Source organism: Psammomys obesus, unplaced genomic scaffold (genome assembly GCF_907164565.1).
Source record: "Psammomys obesus unplaced genomic scaffold, mPsaObe1.curated_primary_1811, whole genome shotgun sequence".
NCBI classification, from domain to species: domain Eukaryota; kingdom Metazoa; phylum Chordata; class Mammalia; order Rodentia; family Muridae; genus Psammomys; species Psammomys obesus.
The window spans coordinates 34,576,217-34,598,846 of NW_026596040.1; the positions used below are offsets into that span (position 1 = coordinate 34,576,217).

The 22,630-nt window shown below is 48.9% G+C and overlaps 1 protein-coding gene across 5 annotated transcripts in view; it reads right to left on the minus strand.

Moving 5' to 3' along the window:
• Mapk4 (mitogen-activated protein kinase 4) overlaps positions 1–22,630 on the minus strand; it is a 124,735-nt gene that overhangs the window by 41,831 nt on the left and 60,274 nt on the right. For all 5 annotated transcript variants that reach the window (XM_055622888.1, XM_055622887.1, XM_055622885.1 and 2 more), the window contains one exon: positions 1,565–2,955. In XM_055622888.1, coding sequence (XP_055478863.1) covers positions 1,565–2,110 — 546 coding nt within the window. In that variant the 5' untranslated portion in view covers positions 2,111–2,955. The remainder of the gene's footprint in view (positions 1–1,564; positions 2,956–22,630) is intronic.

Consider the following 22,630-nt stretch of genomic DNA (forward strand, 5'->3'; position numbering starts at 1 on the left):
ACACACACACACACACACACACACACACACACACACACACACACACACACACACGCTACAGCCATTCATGCAGGCAAACATTCACACACATAAAATAAAAATAAATTTATTTAAAAAGAGAAGGTTTTTGTGGGGGCTGCTCTTCCAGAGGACTCGGGTTCAATTCCCAGCACCCACATGGCAGCTCACAACTGTCTGTAACTCCAGTTCAAGTGGATCTGACACCCTCACACAGACACGTATGTCAGCAAAACACCAATGCACACAAAACTAAAAGCAAATCCTTCAAAAGAAAACAAAAGAAAGTTCAAGAAGGTTTTTTGTGTATTCCAAATAGAAATGCTATATATTCTCTGGATCTTTTTGCCATAAAAAACAAAAAACAAAAAAAAAAACAATTGGGGTTAATGCCATTGGTTCAATGACTTGACATCATAGCTCCTTAGGAAAAGGAAGGGAACAAATAGCATACAGTATTGGGAAGACAGAATCTTTTGGTTTTTTTTTTTGCCATAGCTTCTTGCCTACAAGATTTGGTTGTCAATCTTGACAGATGACATGGCTGCAGGAGTGTGTGAAGAGGGCAAGAACATGGTTAAGGTGGCAAAGTGATCTGTGATATTGAAGCCAGAGGCAGTGAGGCTGGTGTGGGGTGGGAGGCTAGTGGGAGACCAAGTTCCAGCCAGTGAGGGTGGACAGGAAGTTGTGGCTCCCCTGCTTGTTATGCCTTCCTACTGCACATAGTGGTGGAACAGGGAGGGTCTGAGAGAGAGAGAGAGAGGGAGCTGAACCATGTTCAAGGTCAGAGCCACCCTCATATTCCATGGCCCACTCTCACCCTTGGCTATCAGCATTTCATGGTGTACGTGCTTCCTTGGTGTACTTGCTTCCTTGCCGTTCCCAAAGACACAGCACGTCAGGAGTGAGGGTCTTGAAAACAAATCATGGTGGCATGTGCTTCTTTCAGTGAGGTCAGAATGCACCATGGGGAATTTTAACAGAACCATCCTTAAGCATGGCTGCCCTAGCACACTGAGGGGAAGGCCATCACAGGACCCAAGAGGACAGAGCCGTCAGCTGACGTGCGGTGAGTGTCACTTTATCAGCTTTGCCTACTCCTCCCATATTGCTCACTCTTCACTGACTGATTGAAAGGACCTCAGAACAGGCCAGCCCTCGTGAGAGGGCCAGGTGACACAGATCATAGTGCTTCTAGTGTGGGGAGCCTTCCGGGGTCTCCTGAGCACTGAGTAATAGAATCAGCGGATTCGAGAGAAAAATCCACGAGCCACACAGAGCTCTGGACTAGAAAGGAAGTTTAGACACTGTCCGGTGTGACCTTTCACTTGTACAGCCCAGAGTTATTGGCCACAGTCATGTGGTAGATCCATCACCAAGACCCAGATTCCCCCGACCCACAACTTCTCAGGCCATGGATCTCTCTTGCACCTTTCGGCTCCCCCTGACACTAACAGCAGTCTCCTGATGACAACCCCCAGAAATGCTGCGTGTGTCGTTGAGTGAGGGGCAGGTCACTAGCAGCGGCCTTTCCAGGGAAACATACCTTGTGCGAGTAGTGCTGATCCACGATTCTTGCCAACCCAAAGTCCCCAATCTTGAGCACAAGGTCCTCTGTGCTGATGAAGATGTTGGCAGGCTTTAGGTCCCTGTGCAGCACATTGGCAGAGTGGATGTACTTGAGCCCACGGAGCAGCTGGTACATGAACAGCTTGGCGTGCTCCTCGGTCAGCGTGCCCTGCTCCAGCAGGCGAGCCAGGTCAGTCTCCATGTACTCTTGGACGATGTAGGCCACGCTGAACTTGAAGAGCTCACCCTGCAGGTCGGCACCCTTGGGTCCTAGCACCTCATACACCTTGACGATGTTGTCATGGTCCAGGCGCCGGATGATTTTGATCTCTCGAAGCGCATGCTTCATGCTTTGGGCGTCACTCAGAGCGATCTTCTTCACGGCTACCTTCCGGCATGCCCTGCTGTCCACAGCCGACAGCACCAGCCCGTTGACCCCGAAGCCGAGGGGTTGGAAGTCAATGAAGCGCCCACCGAGGTCATATCCATAGACACTGGAGATGCAGTCACCTTTCTCGGCCATTGTTGACTCAGTGGTCTGGGGCCGGCTGTAGAATGTAGGGGCAGTTGAAGAAGGCCAAGTTCCAGCTAGTGACTTCCCCAGCACACCTCATTCTGTCAAATATCACAACCAAGGGATGCTTTTGCTCCTGGTGAGGTCACTGCTGCCAGCTGTCAGGGAACAGGAACGGCTTCAAGTCCTTGCTCACCGACCTGCTCGGCGGGAGGCTTCAACGGTTCTTACCAGCATCGGGAGGGTTTGCCACCAACTCCTGTGCTTCAAGAACCCTCCTAGATGCTTAAAATGGTTCATGCCTCTTCCAGATCTGGCATTATTAGAAGGATAAGCCAGTATCGTTATCTTCCATCTCCATGGATCTCAGAGTAAAATATGCAGTAACTCTTCTCCCTTTGAATCCTTCGTCTGGCTCAAGTGAAGGAGCTGCTTGCTGAGCTGTGTTGCTTTACTTAAGTGGGTCCAAAGCTTAATCGGATCATAGCCTCCCTCTGTGCTCTGAGCAGTCAGAGGGATCCAGTTAATGGATTCTGGAAGCTTCTAGGGGCTTCTTCTCGTTTCTTCTTCTCTTTCTTCTCAGTTTATCTTCCTACAAGTTTCCTTTAGGTTCCAAAACCCCAACCAGCCTGGTGAGGAAAGATCTGGAAAAAGCCACACTCTCTCATAAGCTCGGGAGTTACACCTGCTGTCCCAAGTCAAAAAAGAACTCGGCTGCCAGACCAGGACCCTCCAGAGGCTTCAGATGGGGGCACATCCTCCTTCACCCATGTATCCGCGCCACCTTGAGTGAGACTGCTCGGCTGGGTGCAGTGGGGACCCAGGCATGTAGCATCCTTCAGACGGTCCCTTTCCTGTCAAAGAAACAATGTTGGGTAAATTTCCACACTCTGGCTCCCAACACCTTCCCACTTGCGTCTTTTGTTAACTAGCCCAAGTGTTATTTGATCTGTCCAGCCAGCTGAAACGCTGCTTGCTCAGGGGATTCCAGCTCTGCACTGCAGCAGTGCCCTGGCAGAGGAGAGAGACCGCTTGATTTGATAAGCCCATCAGACGGTGTGCTTCTCTGTCGGTGCCTGCTCCCCCAGGGCTGACATGCAGACTGGGGGTGGGAGTCATCCCTTTTGACCTTTGCAAAATTAATCTGTTATGCTTTCCTGACACACACACACACTTCAGCGCTAGCTGGGAAGGTTGAAAGTCGAAAGGAACTAGTTACAGATGAAAATGAGGGCTCAATAATCCTGTTTTCCCATGAGGGTCTCTTCCTTATTTTGCAAATGCCTTTGAATACTTTAAGAGAAAAAATTAGCCTCTGACTGAGATTTAATAGCATTTGTAGTCTTTGCTTTCCCTATGGGTGGCAAAAACGATAAAACTCTCCCCATTCACAGGAAGGGGCTGCCTGCCCAAAAGCCGGGGCTGGCATGCAGAGCCCTATTCTTTTTATGTCGGAAACATTGGGGACCTAACTGCTTAAAGCAGTTGGCCACATCTGTTTGACGGTTCCCCTCTGATGGCTGCTAACTCAATTTGCAGGTATAGGATATTACGTGGAAAGGGGAAAGCCCTACAAATCTTAGCCTGGTCAATGCAGAACTCTGAAGTAAGGCAATATGGTGACTTCAGGAGTATGGCATGTTTCCCAAGCGGACAAAGTCCATGGCTGCACAGAGATAGAACTTTGTATCCAGCACAGAGGGAATCTGGCCGGGTTCCTTAATTCTTAACTCCCACCTCATCTATCTTAAGTCTCATCCCAGAGCAGAGCCCCGTGTGTGCACACACGTACCCATGTGAGCACTGTATGACTCTACAAATAACAAACGAAGCAAGACAACCATGAGCTTGATGCTCTGAAATTACAGTGTGTGTGCATGGGGGGTAGGGCATACAGATGATCAGAAGAGTGAATAATCAGATCCCCACTGAGGGCTGTGCATTCGGGCACGCATATGTGCACGCGGAAGCCCGAAGTTGATCCCAGAACCTTTCTTCAATAGCTTCTCCGAGTTATTCTCTGAGACATTGCCTCTCACTGATGCCAGAGCTCCTTGACTTGTCTAGAGTGGCTACCCAACAAGCCCCAGGGAACTTCTTGCCTCTGTTCTCCCAGCTCCAGGGTTATGGGCTTTTATATGGGTCCTGGGGAGCTGAATTTAGGTTCTCATGCTTGTGTGGGCAAGCGGGTTATCAAAGAAGCCACCTCCTGGCTTGTGCCACTGGCCCCTGCCCTGTCCCCTCTGTACAAAGAAATATGCGCTGGGACACAGTAAGTACTCAGCTCTATAAATGCCAGCCATTATGGCTGCTGTCCAGCAGGTCCTCACACCTAAATGAGATGGACTGGCTCTTTGGACAGCCTGTCAAATTTACAGCGGTTCCCCTCTGAAGCTCTTATTAGGCCCAGAGGCAAAACAATCACAGACCTAAGAAAACTTCAGACTGTGACCAGTCTGAGTGAACAAGTCCCATTGTCCTTATCTGCAGACGGTACTGTCCTCCTGGGCTCATGTGACTGGTGTGAGCATAGAATGACACGTGGCTAAAGGAAGACTCTTCATCTGGTGTGCAGATGCCTGAGCCACTTCAGAGGGGGTGCTGAGACTCATGGTTGTGTGCAGGAAAGTCCTCCTTTTAACTCAGGGACACCTGACTTAAACTTCACGCTCGTTAAACTCCATGCACACGTCCTGGTTCTAGCCTGACTCCAGAAGCCAAGCCAGAAGATCCCCCCTGGAGTCGGGGCTTCTTGCAGTCCCACTTGTGAGTCTCATCGGGTCCCCAGCAGTATTGCAGAGGGATCTAATCACATCCATCTCTCTCTGAGGAGGAGAGATGCCCGAGCCCCCTCCCCTTTCTAGCTCCTGCTGGTTGATAAACAGAGATTGGAAGGCTCAGAGGAGGAGATGTTGGCAGTAGAGGCTGCAATGCAGATAATCTGTGAATAATTAAGAAGGGCTTCATTTATTTTTAAATTCTTTCCTCTTTCTGCCCCCAGTGGGAGGGACTGCCTTTTTCTCAGTGCTCAGCTAGAGGACACAGGGAACATGTCACCTTGGGAAGGCTCCACTCCAGCAGCGCCATCTTCCTCCGGGGCGTCTAAATGGACCCTTTCAATTCCCTGCCTCGCTTCTTTGATTGTGCCTTTCGGATCCGTTCCTGTCCCAAGGGTGTGCCCCTGTTTTCAGCACTTTTTATTTCTCTCTGTGTGCTGTGAGAGTGCAACATGCTCAGTAGGCCCTTTTTACATCGATCCCTAATCATGCATACAAAGCCCTGTACTTGAACTTTGACCCTCTCAGCAGCCTCTGCCACTTCAATACTACCTCTCAGAATCTCAACACCCTATGCAGGTGGCCTTCATCCAAGCATTCTGTTCCCACCTGAGTTTCCTGTCACTGTCTCTGCTTCCTTTTCTAACTTCCTCTCTCTAGCGCCTCTGTAATATCTCCTGCAAACCCACTGCCTTTCCCCTCAGGCAGCTGGCCATGAAGCAGCCTCTAACTGGTCTCAGTTCATTTCTAGCATGATGTGCCAACAGGCAGGGCTAGTCAACCCCAGAGAGAGGCAGATGGCACATAGATGTGTCCCTGGGTAGTGGAGTAGACTCAGCAGCAAAGACTGGTCCTCTCTCTCTGAGAAAGTGGCAGCCCAGAATCCCAGATATGATTTCAAACCAGAGGACTTGGCATTCACTGTCCGAGACAGAAAGGTCAACCTATTCAGCTGTGCTAGGATGACAGGCAGCAAAGATGAAGGCGCGTAGCTCCCCCAAGGGCAGCGCAGGCTCTCACAGTTCCGTAGAAAACAGTGTGATAAACACAGAAATAAAAACTCTACCCTAGGTCTCCCACCAGCGGAACCCCGGCTTTCGCCTGGTTTCTCGCTAACAGCTTCCAGTGAGCTATCCTCCCCCTATGCTCCTGCCTTTTAACAGATGGAGGCAAAGCAGAGGGGAGGCCGCATGTGCCGCCTATCCCTTTCTGTGATTCCTGGGGCTCTAGTTTACAAATTGGCTTTAGAAAAATCTAAATTTAGATTCACCCCTCTGCCTGCTCACTGCCTCCCAAACCTCACAGTGTTGACTTCAGCAGGAAACAGTGTCTCCGGTGAGACACTGACATTTCACAGCTCCCGATTCCTTCCATCTCCCAAACACCGCCAAAAACCTGTAGTTAGTTTTCAGATGGGGCTGAAGTTTTAGTCGAACAGGCTAGAGACTGCACAATTTCAGGTGAAGCCATTTATGCCACACTGGGGCCTGACTGACTCCAAGGTTCATGAGTAAAGGTCAGAAAGCCATTTCTATAAAGGGACAAAATAATTTTTTTGGCCATGTTGTGGCCAGCTTCCTCCAGGTGAGCCAAGTCCTTACAGAAGTGCTGCCTGGTGGCACCTCTTGAGCTGACACTGGCCACTATTGCCTTCTGCCTATGAATAGAAACCACATCTGGTTCAGCTGTGGAGAAGCTGTTCCTACCCTGGGCTTCTCAGTCTCAGAACTGTGGACTTTTGAGTCCAGGTCTTCGCCAGCAGGGGCCCTCCTGAGCACGGGCCCCTCTCCACTCCATGCCACTCTGCAGTGTCTTCCAAACACTGATCATGATGTCGAGTCAGCTCCATGAGTTGCTGGTCTACTGGGAAGTTTCAACAGAGCCAGGCTGGCATTGGAGAGGCCAGCTGGTGCCTGGCTTGGTGTCTCTTATAGGATGTCAGTCATGCTTCCTGACAAGGCTGTGGTCACGTCAAGACTTGCTGGGTTAGTCTCTACCAGGGTCACCAATGTGATCCAAGCAGGTCCTGCTCAGGGTCAGCAGCAACCTCCTGGCATGTATGTGTGCATGATGTCATGTGACTCCCGACACAATTATGCCAGGGCATACAAGTGAAGGTCAGACAACTTTGGGGACTCAGTTCTCCCTTTCCACCTTCATGTGGGATCTGGAGTTTGAACTCGGGTTGTCCAATCTGCATAGCAAGTCTCTTTACCCACTGAGCCATCTTACCAGCCCTGCCACTAAGGTTTATTAATGCTGGTCTAACAGTACCGCCATGTGCGAATGGTACCCCCTAGTCGCACGGTCCTCACACAGTCCCTAAAGTCCTAGAGGGCAACTGCACTTCTCAAACCCAAACCCACTGAAAATCCGGAATGGAAGCAGTTGTGATCTGTGGGAAGAAGCTGACATTGGGTGATCACAAGATCAATTCCCGAACAATAAGCTTTTAAAAAAAGCTCTTTAGGGTGGAGATCTGGGAAAAATCTTCCTCCCCGAGGAGCAAGAAACCCTACCTCCTGTCTGAGGACACAGCTGTGGAGGAATCGATGTTGCTGTAATGGCAGCCATCTAAGACAATGTGCAGAAAAGCTGGAGGACCAAACCTAGCACACTATGAGTGGCAGATGGACAGTGGGGCTTTCTGATGACCGTGAGTAGCTGGGCCACAATTACTGGTCTCCGTCTCCAGCCTTCCTGTCAGGAGGGATGGTCATGTCCGTGAATGTACTCTAATGGCAGACACTGTCCCTCAGACACAGATATACCATCCACCATGGCCTGCAGTTCCCTTAAGAACCATGCTAATGGGGACCCTAGGAAAGGAGATGAAGACCCCTGTTGTTCTTCTCTCTCCGAGTAGGAGTTAAGAATAGAGCAACAGAGGGCTTTAATAAAATAGTTTGCTTAAGGAACATCAGACCTGTGCTATAGTCACTTCCATGAAGGGGAAAATTATAGCCTGCAAGCTTTGCTTATTTAAAAAAATAATAATGGTAATAGTAATAATAACTATTGTTATTATTGTTATTTTTTGAGAAAGGGTCTCATTGTGCAGCTCTGGCTGTACTGGAACTCACTACATAGACCAGGCTGGCATTGAACTACAGAGACCTACCTACCTTCACCTCTAGTGCTGATTATTAAAGGTGTGAGACACCAAGCCTGACTTTACTATTTTTGTAGAACATTGTGTCACCATTCGGGGGAACAAAGACCTCCCAGAACTTTCAACACTCTGAAATAGCGGGGAGAGAGAAATGCTGGCTGTTTTCATGGGAGGTCCCAAGAAACAGTCCCAACCTGGGAGAAGCTAAGGAAAGGAGCAACCTGGATTCCCTTATAGGAAGTGTGGATGCTGGTCTCCATGGAAACAGTGCCAGCTGTGTAGACACCTGCACAGCCTGAGACTAGAAATATGCCTTCTGGGATATGTCAGGAAAGTGTGGTGCATAGCAATGATTCAATTCTGACTTGAGATGACGCCCACATTTGACTTCTGTACTTTAAAGGCAAAACTTCCTATTTTCTCTCTTTAAAGGATGGAAATGTAGAAGAGTAGAAACTGGGGGTTTCTTTGTGCGTAGACTGAGAAGGAATGACATGGGGTCTTGTTATGTGGCACAAGCTGTCCTTGAACTCATAACCCTTTGGCTTCAGCCTCCTCAGTACTGGGATTATAGATACATGCTGCTGTGCCCAGCTGAAGATAGTGGCTTCTTTCAAAGTCTAACTCAGCACAACGGTGACTTTGGCAGCTAGTAGGTGAGGCCTGTTTATGGCTGGCTTGGTTGGGCTGTATTCTGGAGGGAAACCAGGACACGCAGGTCCTCAGTTTTGGAAGGCAGAGCCTGCCTCTTCAATTCCTTGGGGCCACAGCCTTTCCTGAGTTGGGGGCTTACTGTCTGTGAGCCCACAGGCAACACACTATCCTGGGAAGGCCCAGAGTTTGCACTTGAGTTTTCCTACCAAACTCCTATTGAAGATACGGTCTTCAATACGGTCACATCCTCCTCACCCAGAGCCCAGGGCAAGGGTGTGCAAGGGCTGTGTAGCCACGGGAGCGAGCATCACCTTGTTTTTGATCAGAAGAGGCAAACACATCCGTCTATTTCTGTGGTCCTTGTACTCCGACGTGTGCTGACGGCAGAATTAACCATCAGTCCTTACTCTTCCTTTTCTGATGAGCCAGAAAACCCAGACTCTTCCTCAAACAGCATCCCATTGACACTGCCTCTGCCCATTGCTGGAGCCGGAGCTCGGACAGAACTCCCTGCACCTCAAATATGACCTTGACTGCACACTCCCATCTCTGTGATGGCACCCCTGTCCCACCAGTGAGACTTCACAGCACAGCAGCTGCCTAGCAAAGAGGGGGCTCCATGTGTCACACACCACTTCTTAGCAAATTGAAGAGGGAAAAATTGACTTTCTAAGGTCACAGTGCAAAGAGGTGGAGCCTGGGTCCCAGAAAACTTCAACATGTTCTGTCAGTGTGGGGCTTTGGCCACACAGTCCCCCTCTACCTAGCCCTTGTCACGTTTGAGGTTTGAGTGCTGGCTTCCTTTCTCATTTCCTGGCTCCTTGGAGGAGGATTTGTCATCCTTGGCTGAGTCACTTGGGACCTGACAACCTTCCTAAGCATTTCTCCATACTCGGGACTACACCTACCAGCCACACAAGGTACCTGTATTTCGAACAAACAACCACCACAACAAACCCCTTTTAGATTTTTATTTTACATGTATGCTTTGCCTGTGTTTATGTATGTGCACCACATGTGTGCCTGGTGTCCTCAGAAGGCAGCACGGGATGCCCTGAGACTGAAGTTACAAATGGTTATAAATTACCACGTGGTTGCTGGGAACTGAGCCTGGGCCCTCTGCACGAGCAACAAGTATCTCTTACCCACAGAGCCATCTCTGCCCCTCAAGATGCACCTCAATCCACTGGCCACACCCTTTTCTCGCTGCCTCATCCCCATGCACGCCATTCCTACTGCCAGCAGGATTTCCTTCCTATTTCACCTGGTTCTTTGTATACATTCCCTACGTCTAAGCTTTCCTAACTTCCATGAGGCCTTCCCAGGTGTCTCTAGACTAGCCATCTTCTCAGGCTGTGTGCCCATCATCCTTTCTCAAGTCACTTCTCTGTCTGGAAGCTTGCTGTGGGGAGGGCAGGAGCTCCTCCATTACTCCTCCAGGCGCCCAGTCTCTAACTAACCATCTCAATAATAAAAATATTTGAGCAGGACAAATGCATCTTGAGAAGCACCACACCCCATGGTCAATTCAAATGTTCTTTTTTCTTCCCACAGGGGATACGAGAGTACAAGAGTGCATCCCAGGCCTTACCTGACTCACACGCTGGGCTCAGTCCCTTTAAGCTTCAGAGATTTCTGACTCCCCACCGGTCACACTCACTGCCTACTACCCAGCTAATTCTGGCACATGGCTGCCCCAGCTCTTGCCCTGGAGCCTAACCATTGACAGGGGTGTACTCAGAGGCCAAAGGAGCTATTCCTCCAGCAGAGGGGAGTGTTTCTTTTCCCAGCAGCTGCATCTGCCCCATTCACAAGTGGCCAGAAGTGCTGTCTTGACAGCTTGCTTAAGAAAACAGCAATTCTTAGGCCATTCAGGGATGTCACAGTTGAGGAAATTTGGGGGCTGGGGGCCAGGAGGCCTGGATTCCAGTGCTGTACTACCTGTGAGCTTTCCACAGCAAAGGTCTCCTCTCACCTCAGCTACCTGTCCCACCTCTTCACAAAGAGAAGAACAAAGATGGTGAATACACATCCCCAAGAAAAACATACCAGTCAGGAGCACAACTCAGTACAGCAAATGTCAGATCTTCCACAGCACTGACACCGGGCTCTGGAGTCAGTGTTACCATTTCTTGTCACAACACTCCTCCATTACCAGTGGCCTTCATATGGCAAAAAGTGAGCAGCAAGCCCTTAAGCTACCGAGCCTGCATTGAGCCTCTTTTGGGAAATGGGTGGAGGGAGGAGGCTGAAGGCACCTTCAGGTTGTGTTACCTGTGGTACCTGCACTTCTAACCAGCACACACTGAGACACCCAGCTGGGGTGGGGAGTACAGGAAGGAGTCTGCTGTTGACCCGTCCACCCTAGCTGTGTTCCCACACTCCAAGCCCCGCCACCACACACCCGCTCTCCTGCCCCTCTCAGTGAGCATCTCCTTCGGACAGAAGATTTTTAAGCCAGAGAGTCAGAACCATGGGCCAGACAAATGCTGGACAAAAGACACGCTTCTGTCCAGATGTGCACTTCTTCACTTTGCTGCTCGCTCTATCAGGGGATACGGAGGAACATCACGGGTCTCTGGCCGGCGATGTGATCCTTGAAAGGCATTCCACACACACACAAGCTTCTTGGTCTTAATGGTCAGGACCCCTGGGGAGGCTGTCTGGCAGTAACACACATGATTCGGGGAAGGCAGAAGCCATCAGCTATCCAATGAGGAGCCCCCAGAGGGAGAAAACAGGGTGAACACAGATGGAGGGAAGGCCGCAAGAGCCAGAAACACAGCAGATGGACCACAGAGTGAGTAGTGGCCTGGTGACCACACTTGCTTTTAGAGAAAGAGCTGAAGAATGGCGTCCGAGTGACTGGTTTCCCACCAGCAGGCATGGTTTTTCCTAGCGAATTTTGGTTTCTCTTGGACAATGGTGTTACCTAAGTGCAGGAGATCCCTACTAATTACCATAGAAATGGAGGCCTCGCCCACAGCTGGGTGGAGAAAGTGAAGCTAGGAGAAAAGAAAGGGCTTGCCCTGGGTGTTGTGTGACTTTTCTTCTGGGGAGACCAGCACCCTTGAACATGAATCTATTCACGGACTGAAGATCAAAGATACAACTCCACCCAAGTCTAGACACTGAGCCGGAGGACAACTCAAAGACAGGTGCATCACGGAAAAGACCGGCCTGGCCTGGGTGAGAGCACACCAAAGCTGCATCCCTAGAGTACCCTACCTCACCTGCACTCAGCTCCCCGATGCTGCACAGTTGTTCCCTATTTGTGTAACCCTGTAAAAGACCCCTGAAACTGTGAGGGTGTACAAGTCTTAGGCGCCTTGCTCTAACCTGAAGAGAAAGCTTACATTCTGAGGCAAGAGCCACAGCACACCAGCTCACTAGAGTGGCCGGACCCAACCCTGCACAGCTGTCTGGAGAGCAGCCCCATCTAAGTATGCCTTGACCTTCGGATGACCATAACAGCACCTGGCACCTGGGGCAGGGCCAGGGTCTGATGGTTAAAGTTAGCTCCATATCAACTTAGTCTGAGGAGAGCCTGGTGAGAAAAGGCTCTCTCCTCTCCTCAGGTGGAGCCAAGACAGTGAAATGACTCAGAGGTGTGGCCCTCCACAGGAACCCACCCACTCAGAGTCCTGGTGGTACAAACCAGCCTGTGGGCCTAGTGTTAAAGAAGAGCAGCCAGGAGAGGGAACAACAATCGGGGAGGGAGGCCTGGGATGGAGCGGGAAGACAATGGAAGCCTCATGTCCACACCCAGGGTAGCTGTCTCCCTCCCCGAGTTACCCAATTGTTGCTGGCACCGGGTGCACACCTCCATCTTCACCTCCCAGGAGGTTCTCCCCACACTGATCAAGTGCCTGTTGCAGACGATGCTGGGATCTTGGCATAGCTGGCAGCAGCAGGATCCATGTGGACTTAGTCTGGACAGCTCTCCCTGCATCAGGACCGGGGTTCCCTCCCCTCCCCTCCCCAATGGTGGAAGGAGTTAGCTGGGAATGCAGGATGGGGCTGGCACCCAGGCTCAGGCTAGTGCTCCAGCCAGTGCAGAGGAAAGTCTGGCTAGTCAGTGACACAGTGGAAGAGCATTCTTTCCACCCCTTCCTATCTCTCTGTTCCAGATAAAGAACTTTGGGAATTACTGAGCCTGGGGAACCAGCCCGAGGCAAGCTCTGTCTTTTGGTATGATCTGGAGGCCCCATGTGAGAAGGATAGGGGAGAAAGTCAGTGCCAGGGAAAGGCCGTAGCCACCCCAGGCTGTGGACAGACCCTACTTCCAAGTTGCCCTCATCAGTGCCACGGGAGCAGGCAACTTGGGGCCTAAAGGAGAAGGCATAGCAGCGGGCTTCTGCACTGTGGCTGGAGCTGGCCCCCAGAACATACAGGAAGCTGGGTGGGATGGTGCCACGCAGTCAGAAAAGAGTGTGAAGCCAACTTGCCAGAGCTGGCCTTGTTCCACCTGTAGCAGGCCGAGTACAGAGCTGCTCACTGGGGGACAGAGGCGACAGAGACCTGAGCGAGACTTCCGGCTTGAAAGAAGGCTGCTTTTAGAACCAGGGTTTATTTTACCACTAAGAAAATATTTTTCTTTATGCTAGTGATGTAGATTGTTTCTAGTTCTAAAGCTAAAATTGCAAACTTGGATTTCAAAGGAGGGCAGACATACAGGCTCACATTCCCCTGGCTCCAGGGGCCAAACATCCCTGTGCTCCTTTGAGTGCGGAGCAAAGATGCCTGGGAGAAGAGGTGGGACTGCCTTGTCTGTACCTAGGGCAACGGTCCTTGACCTTCCTGATGCTGCGACCCTTAAAGCAGTTCTTCATGCTGTGGCGACCCCCCAACCATAAAAATTATTTCCATGGCTACTTCATAACTGTAATTTCTCTACTGTTACAAATTGTAATGTAAATATTTTTGAAGACAGAGGTTTGCTGACGGGGTTGTGACCCACAGGCTGAGAACCACTGGCCTGGAGCCTCTTTGAGCTTAGGATTCTACCTCTTTTCACCTTTGCCTGAGGCCTGGCTGTGTGGCCTCTCACAGGGCTTGACCCAGGGAGCCACAGGTGAGAGCATCTCTCCAGGTAGAGTCTGCTTGCACTATATCTTGTCACCATGGCAGCAGCAGAGCAGAGAACATTCTTCTCTGCTTCCTTGTAACGGAAACACAAAAATCAGTGGATCCTTCAATGAGCAGGCTCAGAAGAAGCCCCACAGCTCTCCCCATCTCCCGCTGCACTTCGCAGCCTCTGTTCTTCTCACTCTCTGATTGTAATATTGTTTTCCTAGCTCTCCACTACAGAGGTTCAAGCCCGAGCTCCCTCACAGCACCCCAACTTAGACCTTCATCATTGTGTTCCCCCTCAACTCCAGCTTCTCTGTGAACGGCCTGCGTCGGGGTGCTTGTCCTGCACTGCCACCTTCCTAGACTGTGAAAGACCGTCCACATATGACTCTGCTTGGAGGTACTGTCACCTTCTCAGGGGAAATGACACCTCCAGAGTTGCTCCTCCTCCTTGTTCACAGCACACACACAGGCTTCTTGACAGGCCAGGGCACAGGCTTTTATCTCTTAACTGGGTTTTCTTCCATTAGCTTGAGAATCCCAAGACAAGAGCAGGGGCTACTTTACCCTGATGTCCCCGCTGTGTACAGCTCCTGGCACATTAAAAGGTGAAGGCTAAATGAAAATACAGGGTAGGATTGGGACTGGGTCTAAGGATGGAAAACATTTGCAAGAAGGGGCCAGGGCAGTGGTGTCTGAAGGAGCATCTCTTGGAGGGTGTGGCTGGCCAGGGGAGCTAGGGTCAGGGCACAGGGCAAGGGCAGAAGGCCAATGGGGAGCAGTGTGAGAGAGCAGCTGATGGCTGAGCAGCAACACTGGGGTGGACTTAGAGATAACAACAGACTAGTACCTGGGAATGAGGCAGAAGAGTGGCCAACTGTGGGGTTATGTAGGGCCGAAGGGGTGGGGAGTGAGAGTGAGCGAACCTGAGTGTGTGTGTGTGTATGTGTATGTGTGTGTAACTGGTTGTGTAGGACTGTGCATCCAGAACACAGAACGTGAGTGTTCTGAGCAGAGGAGATGCTTGGCAGTAGAATCCTGGTGACAGTACATTCTCTTGTGTGTCACTTGCAGGCAGGATGTCAAAGAGCATGGTTAGGAGTCCACTCAACCAAAACCAAACCTAGAGAGCAGGGCAGTCCTGGACAAGTTCCCTCTTTCACGTTTCTTTCCTGGCTATCAGATCACACACTGACAAACTCAGGATGTTAAATTCAGCTTATTTCCGAGACCGAAGACAAACTGTCCCCTCAGATTGACTTTTTATTTTTTTATTTTTTACATTTTAAATCTTCCTTCTTTGGGTGCAGCAACGGCACAAGAAATCACGTAGTTTTTGAGCCATTCTGATTAAGCCCTCCTTACAAGTTGTTCTGCTCAATTCTTCCAACAGTCTCAGCTGCTGTAGAGAGAGCTCTTTTATTGTTGGTAACCCTGAAGACAGCAATAAAAAGTAAAACGAAAACTCATTTGCAAAGCAACTTTCCACTGTCCAAAGCACTTGCCCGTAGTGCTATTTAATATTTAATATTTTCATACAATATTTATTTAGCAGCCCTATGGTCCAGGCAGTGGGATTCAGGTGCAGATGAAGCAGGCACAGTCCTCAGCCCTGGGAAACTTACAGTTCAGAGGTGGAGAGGCTGATGTGACAGAAAGACTGGCTAGGGCTCAAGCGTGGTGCATGTCTGATTGGAAACCATGAAATGCTGAAGAGTGGAGGCAATGAGGACCAATTACTTTGGGGAACAATGGTAGACTTCCTGAAGAAGTGACATTTAAGTCGAGACTTGAAGAGTGAATCTGGGCCGAGAGGCGGAGCACACATGGGGCGGGGTGTCAGTATCGTGACCTTGAGAAGTCAGTCTGTGCTGGAGGAATGGAAAGGTCTGATGGGGTGGATCTTGACAGCCAGGGAACAGGTCAGCCTGGGGTGAGAGAACCTACCATTTGATTTTGTTTTAAAAGAGCCCAAGCAAGAGGCAAGCAACTTCCTCTGTCCTTTGTGAAGGAGGAGGTCTGATAAAGTCTGGGGAAAGAGGCCATTGGCAGACCCGCAGACAGTCCTTGCACAAGCCTACCCTCTGTGGTTTCACCTCCATCTTACAAACAGAGAAACTGAGGCTCAAGTCTATACAGCTGGAAAGGGAAGAGCAGTGTACTGGCACTTAACTACTAGACCCTAACTATTGAGTACTAAGTGAATTAAATGCCCCAGTTTCTAGGTGCTGTCCTGACAGCCAAACTATGTTCTAAATGACAAGTCCAACTTGTGAATGGTCAGTGCCCATGCCTCTGACATGAGATTGCTCTTCTCCTACTGTTCCCATCTGTGAAAATGGGACAACAACCAGATTTTAAATAGAGATAACTGGACACCACAGCCATAGGTAAGGGGCTAGACATAGCATCTAACAATTATACACAATCCATCACAGATATGCATGATCCCAGCTCTCCTCCAACTCCAATTCTGAAATATAATCTCTCCCAGGCTGGAGAGTGTGTAGCGCATGAGAACTTTCTATGGCCATGTTTGAAGCACATCCTTCCCCAGCTTTGGCCTTCGTCCCCCTTCTTTAATCACATTGCTTTAATTCCTTACCTGACTGCAGCTTCTTTTGAGCCAACTCTACCTTCCATCACTCTGCCATACTGTTCTTTCCTGGCCTCCAGATCTTTCATCTTATCTCCTAAAGACAGTTCCCCTCTGTGAATCCTCTCCCCAATTCCTCACTACACGTTTGTTTCAGAAAGGCCACAGAAGAGGACAGAAAGTAAGCATGGGAGAGGGTGCGAATGGGGAAAAGGAATTGTTAGCCTGGTTCCAGGGTGCCTTCTGCTCTTTTCTTTCCTCTAACATGGCCCCACCTCCCTTCTTTTCAAACATGCCTACTCTTCCCTTTGTCCTAACCTCAGGCAAGATTTGAGTTCAGCTGTCCACACTGATACCAGGTTCTTCTTCTAGAGGATCTGTAATTTCCACTTAAGTTCCAAGTATGAAAATTTATGTCCTGGCTATGACATAAGTTGAGCATCCCCTGGGCTATCTGGAGATGATGTTTTTGGCAACTCAAAAGATTATACCCTAGGGACTGGAGAGATAGACAGCTCAGAGGTTAAGAGTACTGGCTGCTCTTTCTGAGGAGCCTGGTTCTATTCCCAGTACCTACATGGCAGCTCTCACAGTCTGTAATGCCATTTCAGGGTATCTGATACTCTCACACAGACATCCACGAAAACAAAACACCAACTCACATAAAAAATAAAAAGGAGAACCGGGCAGTGGTGGCACACACCTTCAATCCCAGCACTTGGGAGGCAGAAATAGGTAGATCTCTGAGTTCGAGGCCAGCTAGTCTACAGAGTAAGTTCTGGGACAGCCAGGACTATACAGAAAAAACTTTGTCTCAAAAAGCAGACCAAACCAAAACAAAACAAAAAAGAAATAAAATATAAATGAAAACATTAAAATGTTAATAATTAAAAAAAAAACATATCCTTGGCTTCAGGGGAAAGAAAGGGGACATAGGAGCTGTTCCAGAGAGAGGAGTAGAGATGAATTTACTGGAGAGTGCATCAGCCCCTGTAGTGAGGTGGTATACTCTCTCAGGCCACTCTGAGGTGTCAGCTGGCATGTCACAAGAGTTTGGAACACTCCTGATGTCCAGACAAGTATGACTTTTTTCCCAGAGATCTCTGTCACTCAGGGGTTCCAACGTGACAGCCACCTTCCCTCCTTCTACTCCGAGGACCTCATACAGGACTAACGAACGGGTGCTGTTTCCAGAGGAGGCGGTTACCAAGGCAACCCGCCACGGGCACTACTCAACACTATCATGTTCTTCTCCCCTCTTCACACCACAGGGGAAAATCATCCAAGCAGTTTCCCCTTCACTGTGCAGAAATTCTCAATCTTGGAGTCAGTCCTACTGGGCAGTGGCTCCAAAGGTGGAGAGGTGGCTCAGCTGTGCTGAGCTATGGCTGGTCAGGGGACAGATCGGTAGTAACTCTCAGCTGTGGAGACCTCCAGCAGGGCATGCTCGCAGGACAAGAGATGGAAAGCTAAATCTCAGTCCAGAGTGCAGTGCGGTCAGTTGAAACAGGGCGTGAGATCAGCTGAGGGGAAATGCAGTCAGCCCTGCTGACACAGGGACCCAGGCCGGGGCTGGACAGAGGGGCTAAGACAGCAGGCTTATTCACAGTTGGTATTAACGCAGCTTCCTTCCCAACCAATGTCCTCTCTGAGGAGAAAAGCAGACAATTCCTTCCTCCTCACACTCCTACCATCATGTTCTCTAAACTCCAGATGGAAGGCAGGAGGAGGAGTTGTTCAGAGTTGCAGTGAACAATGCAAGATGGGAGGAAATTTAGAGAGATGTGACTAAGAAAAAGCTCAGTGGCTACAGAGATGGTTCAGTTAGCAAAGTGCTCACTGGGCAAACCCAAAGAGCTGGGTTTGATCTTCTGTGTAAAAAGCTGGGCATAGTATCACACACATATAACCCCAGTGTTCAGGAGGCAGGGGTCCTGACCGCAAAAGGATCATTCTATGTGTCTGTGTTAAAGGCCAGTGGAAGACATGGCAGCAGTCTCATCCTGCGAGACCATCCACAGCATGTATTGTAAGCAAGGAGAGAATGTTGGGAACCCAAACTCAACAAACTAAGTACCTGAGCCCAAACTGCCTCCCCCTTTAGTGGCTGTGCCTTGAGCCAGGACTCAAATATGGTTCTTGTATGCACTCTCACACACATGAGCCATTTCCTGGGGCACTGGACCTCCAACCTGCTAATGCATAGCTGGCTCAGCCTGCAGTGGCTCCTGGTTCAGTGACCTGAGGTGACCTGAGAATCTGCATTCTCAAGTTCCTCAGTGAGGGGGCCTAAAGAAGGAAGGATGGATGGGATAGTGGGTTCAGACTTTCCTTTTCCCAAGACATAAATAACAAAAAAGCAGAGCTGGGCATAGGGCTCAGTGGAGGAGCTTCTACTTAGTATGAATAAAGCACTGGGTTTCATGCCAGAAACACACACACACACACACACACACACACACACACACACACACACACACCTCTTTGTTGTCCCAAGAATGCAAAGGCAGCTACAGAAGGTAGCACAGGCCTTTCGTCTCACTGTGAAGGTTGAAGTTTGAAACCCTTTACCAATGACCTCCATAGTCTCCTACATGGTATTAATCACAAGGTCCACCCAAGCTTGAACCAGGTCTGAGCCCCATTACCATGTTCCCTGCTCAGCCAGACCACAGGCCATATCTATGGCTCAGCATTGTTGAACTCCTGGTAAACAAAGACAATTAAATGACAGGCATGCATTGTCTGGAGTGCTGCCCTGGGGTTGGATTTGGGGTGAAGCTGCTCCTGAAGAAACTCCTTGCTTGCCTTGGTAAGCCTGGGGTTAGGTAATCTCTTGGAATTTTATTTCACTTAGCATATTGGTGTGGTCATCTTATAAAATAAGACACAGGAAGACAGCAGAACCCATACACCAGCCAAGTTTTTTTCCCCCTAAGCCAAATTTAAAGCCAGTACTTTGTAGTTTAATTTAGAATGATCAATTGAGCAGTCACCCAAGCCCTATTTCTTAAAATTCCCTAAGGTAAAATTCTTCAGCTTTGGTGCTTAGTGCGTAGGCTGGCTTTCAGAGTTCTCAAGTAAATTTCCTCTTCCCAAATATACAATAACACGTTTCTGCTGACAGGCAACAGCAGCCATATAGTGAAGAAAATAATTAGCAAATTCATTAATTAGGATTCTGCTTGTACTTCTTCTACAATGGTTAATATTTGCTTATTGTAATTATAAATCCCCTGTCTTTTACTAAAACCACTAATGGTCTTCAGTACATACTGTTACGTTTGCAGAGCCAAACTTTTTTTTCTTTTTGCGTGTAGAAAATGAATTTTGATGTAGTATTTCATCTGAAGGTTGTTCAGACGTCACAGCTCAACACTTTAAAATAACAAAATACTACAGGAAACAAACACACACATTGCAACAGATACTGGGCTATGCTACTTAGTAAAAACTCACGTTTAACCATTTAATTTTAAAATCAGTCAATGAAAACACTGAACCTTATTTTTGTAAAATAATTACCTAGATTATTTCTACACATTAGTGAGAAAATCCTTATCCATAAAGATTAGTTTATGACAAGTTGTAAAAAAAACATTAAAAAAAACATTTCACATTGAAAATCTCAAGTTATTTCAAGCTAAAAGAGATGGCAACATTAACACTGCGGATGGATAAAAATCAAACAAGCACATCAAGGGATTCAGTTAGATATTGAGACCATATAAGTGTTGTTTGGGAAATCAGTTTTAGAAGAGATGACAATATAATTCTTAAAGTTCAACTCCTATGGCACCTTTGAACACAGGTCAAAAACTACAGATCTTTATGACTTTGCAAACGGCCTCAGAAAAGGTAGAGGCCAATCCAAATCCAATAAACAAGAACTGGCATTTCCCCATAAGATGCCAGCTTACTTTGTATGTTCCACATTTTAGAGCTAGAGAGTGAAAACAAGAGGAGGAGGGAAGGCAAGAGAAATCGGGAGGGGACAGGAGAGAGCAAAAAAGGGAGGAAAAAGAAAAAAAGAAGAGAAAAGGAAAAGAAGAGAAGGAGAAAGGGGGATGATGATAATTCTTGGAAAGAGATGCCTTCAGGGGCCAGGAATGGAGGTTGGTTTGTTATTTTAGGTGTCATAACAGGACTTATCATTAAACCCCCCTCCAGGTTGACTCTGTGTGTGTGTGTGTGTGTGTGTGTGTGTGCGCGCGCGCGCGCACTATCAAGTAAGAAGGCTATGTACGGTGCCATATCCCAGTACATCATGGATCTGAAGCTAGCCTGTGTTACATAGTGAGAGCATGCCTCAAAAAAGTGATAAATGGCAGTAGCTGAACATTAAAAAGTTCAGCCTTCCTCGCCTCCCCTCATTCTTCCCTTAACAAAACACCATGCTCACAAAGCCACTCAAGGGACAGCCACGGAAAAGAGTCTTCTCAGAGTACAGACTGTGTACGAAAAAGGGAGATGACAGATTCCTGTCTTGGAACTCAACTAGTCTGGCTCAGGTTTAAAGGTTTCTATTTCTCTGGTTCACTCCCATTGGCAGTCATCAAGCTTGGCATTAGCCCTTGGGGAATCACTTCCCTTTCGTCAAGGCTGCTCCCTTTTACCCACAGGCTGGGGCTGAGCTGCCTGCTTCATTCCTCAGGTTTCTGCAGCAGCCGGGTCATTTCAGGTCTGGGCACCCGGGCACTCCCTCCAGATGGAGGAGGCTGCTGTCCCCTTCTTGTCTACCTGGCTACTTCACAGCCCTCCCTGACCATGCCCTGAGTGCCCTCCTCCCCTGTGAGGTCTGTGGATGGGCAGAGGGTCTTGAGTCCTGACCCTCTGCTGTCACAGAGGGTAGGCTGCTCCGCATCTCTCTGAGCCTCAGCCTCCATTTGGGAGGAAGTAGATCATTAAGCTGACTTCCAGGGCGATGTAAAAGTTGAAGGTCGTGTGCTAAGGACTGTGTGTGGTGCTGGGTGTGTGCGGGCACCCAGGCAATGGCTGCTGCGGCTTGATCCCTTCTCTCAGAGGCTCTCCAGTGCCTCTCCACAGTGGTAGCTCTACACATACTGTGTCAAAGTATCCTAAGAGAGCAATCTCCTGGCTCCTTGTGCATGGTTCATGTCTAACCTGCTATGGCCAAGGGATGGTGTCCCAGCAAGGAAGGCAAGGCCAGGCAGTGAACGCAGAAACCTATGGGGTGGGGGCGTGGCAGGATTTGGTTTCCCTGAGACACCTGTTTGTTGCTACTTGTAAAAGTGCTGATCCCTCTCCTGCCCAGCTATAAGAGGAAGAAGAAGCTGGTCCATTTGGAAGGGGTAAAGCCAACTTTTGAAAAACAAGCTAACATCCTTAGGTAAATATGCCATGTACGTTTGAAGGGCTGCAACGTATCATAATATTTTTCCAAGACTTCAAGGCATCCGATGTTAACTTGAGAACTGTAAACTATGCCATGAGCAATCTAAACTAAGGAAGGGCTTTCTTTCCACGCTAGAAACAGCTGCCAAACAGACAGATTCCAGCCTATGTCACTTACATGTTGCCAGCAGAGCCTTCAAACCCCGCCGCTGCCCAAGAATAGAAGAAGGATGGGTATGAAGTTGGACTGGCAGCAGGAAGGGACATAAGATGCTCTTAAAACTGTATTTAAAAAATCCACTTGTTAGAGTCTGAACTGTGTCTCCCGTGTTTCAGTCTAAGCTCCCAGTACCTTAGATTGTGACTATATTTGGAGACGAAGAGTTTTAAAGAAATAATTAAGGTAAAGTGGGGTCATTAGGGTGGATCCTAATCCAGCAGGATAAGTGTCCTTCAATAATATCACTGTCAAGCAGCAGAGTAAGGAGTGGCCACAGGGGACCCAGAAAGACAGCTACATGTGAGATAAGGTCAGGGCTGTGGAAGAGACTACCATTGCTGGCTCAGATCTGTGAGGAAATAAACATATCTGTTGCTCAGTTGCCCAGGCTATGAAATTTTGCTTTAGTGGTCCTAGCAGGCTCTGCACTTTGATGTAGGACTTTCTCATAGTCCATGTAGGGAACAGAAGTAGCCTGGCAGGCCCCACAGCTAACTAACAGAGATAATCCTCTAACATCTGACTCTAAATCTTGCTCTCTGTCCTCCATGTGAGTTATGTAAGAGTGAGGGTTTGGCTCTTCTAGCTCATCTCCATTCCTGTGTGTCAGCACTCTCTATCAGGGATCCAGTGGCCCCTGGGACTCAGGGAGGTGGTTTCCACTGTCCTTACTCTCTTCTATCATGACCTCTTTGGCCTGTTTGTGGGAGCCCCTCCTCCTGCTCCACCTCCATTCCCTGGA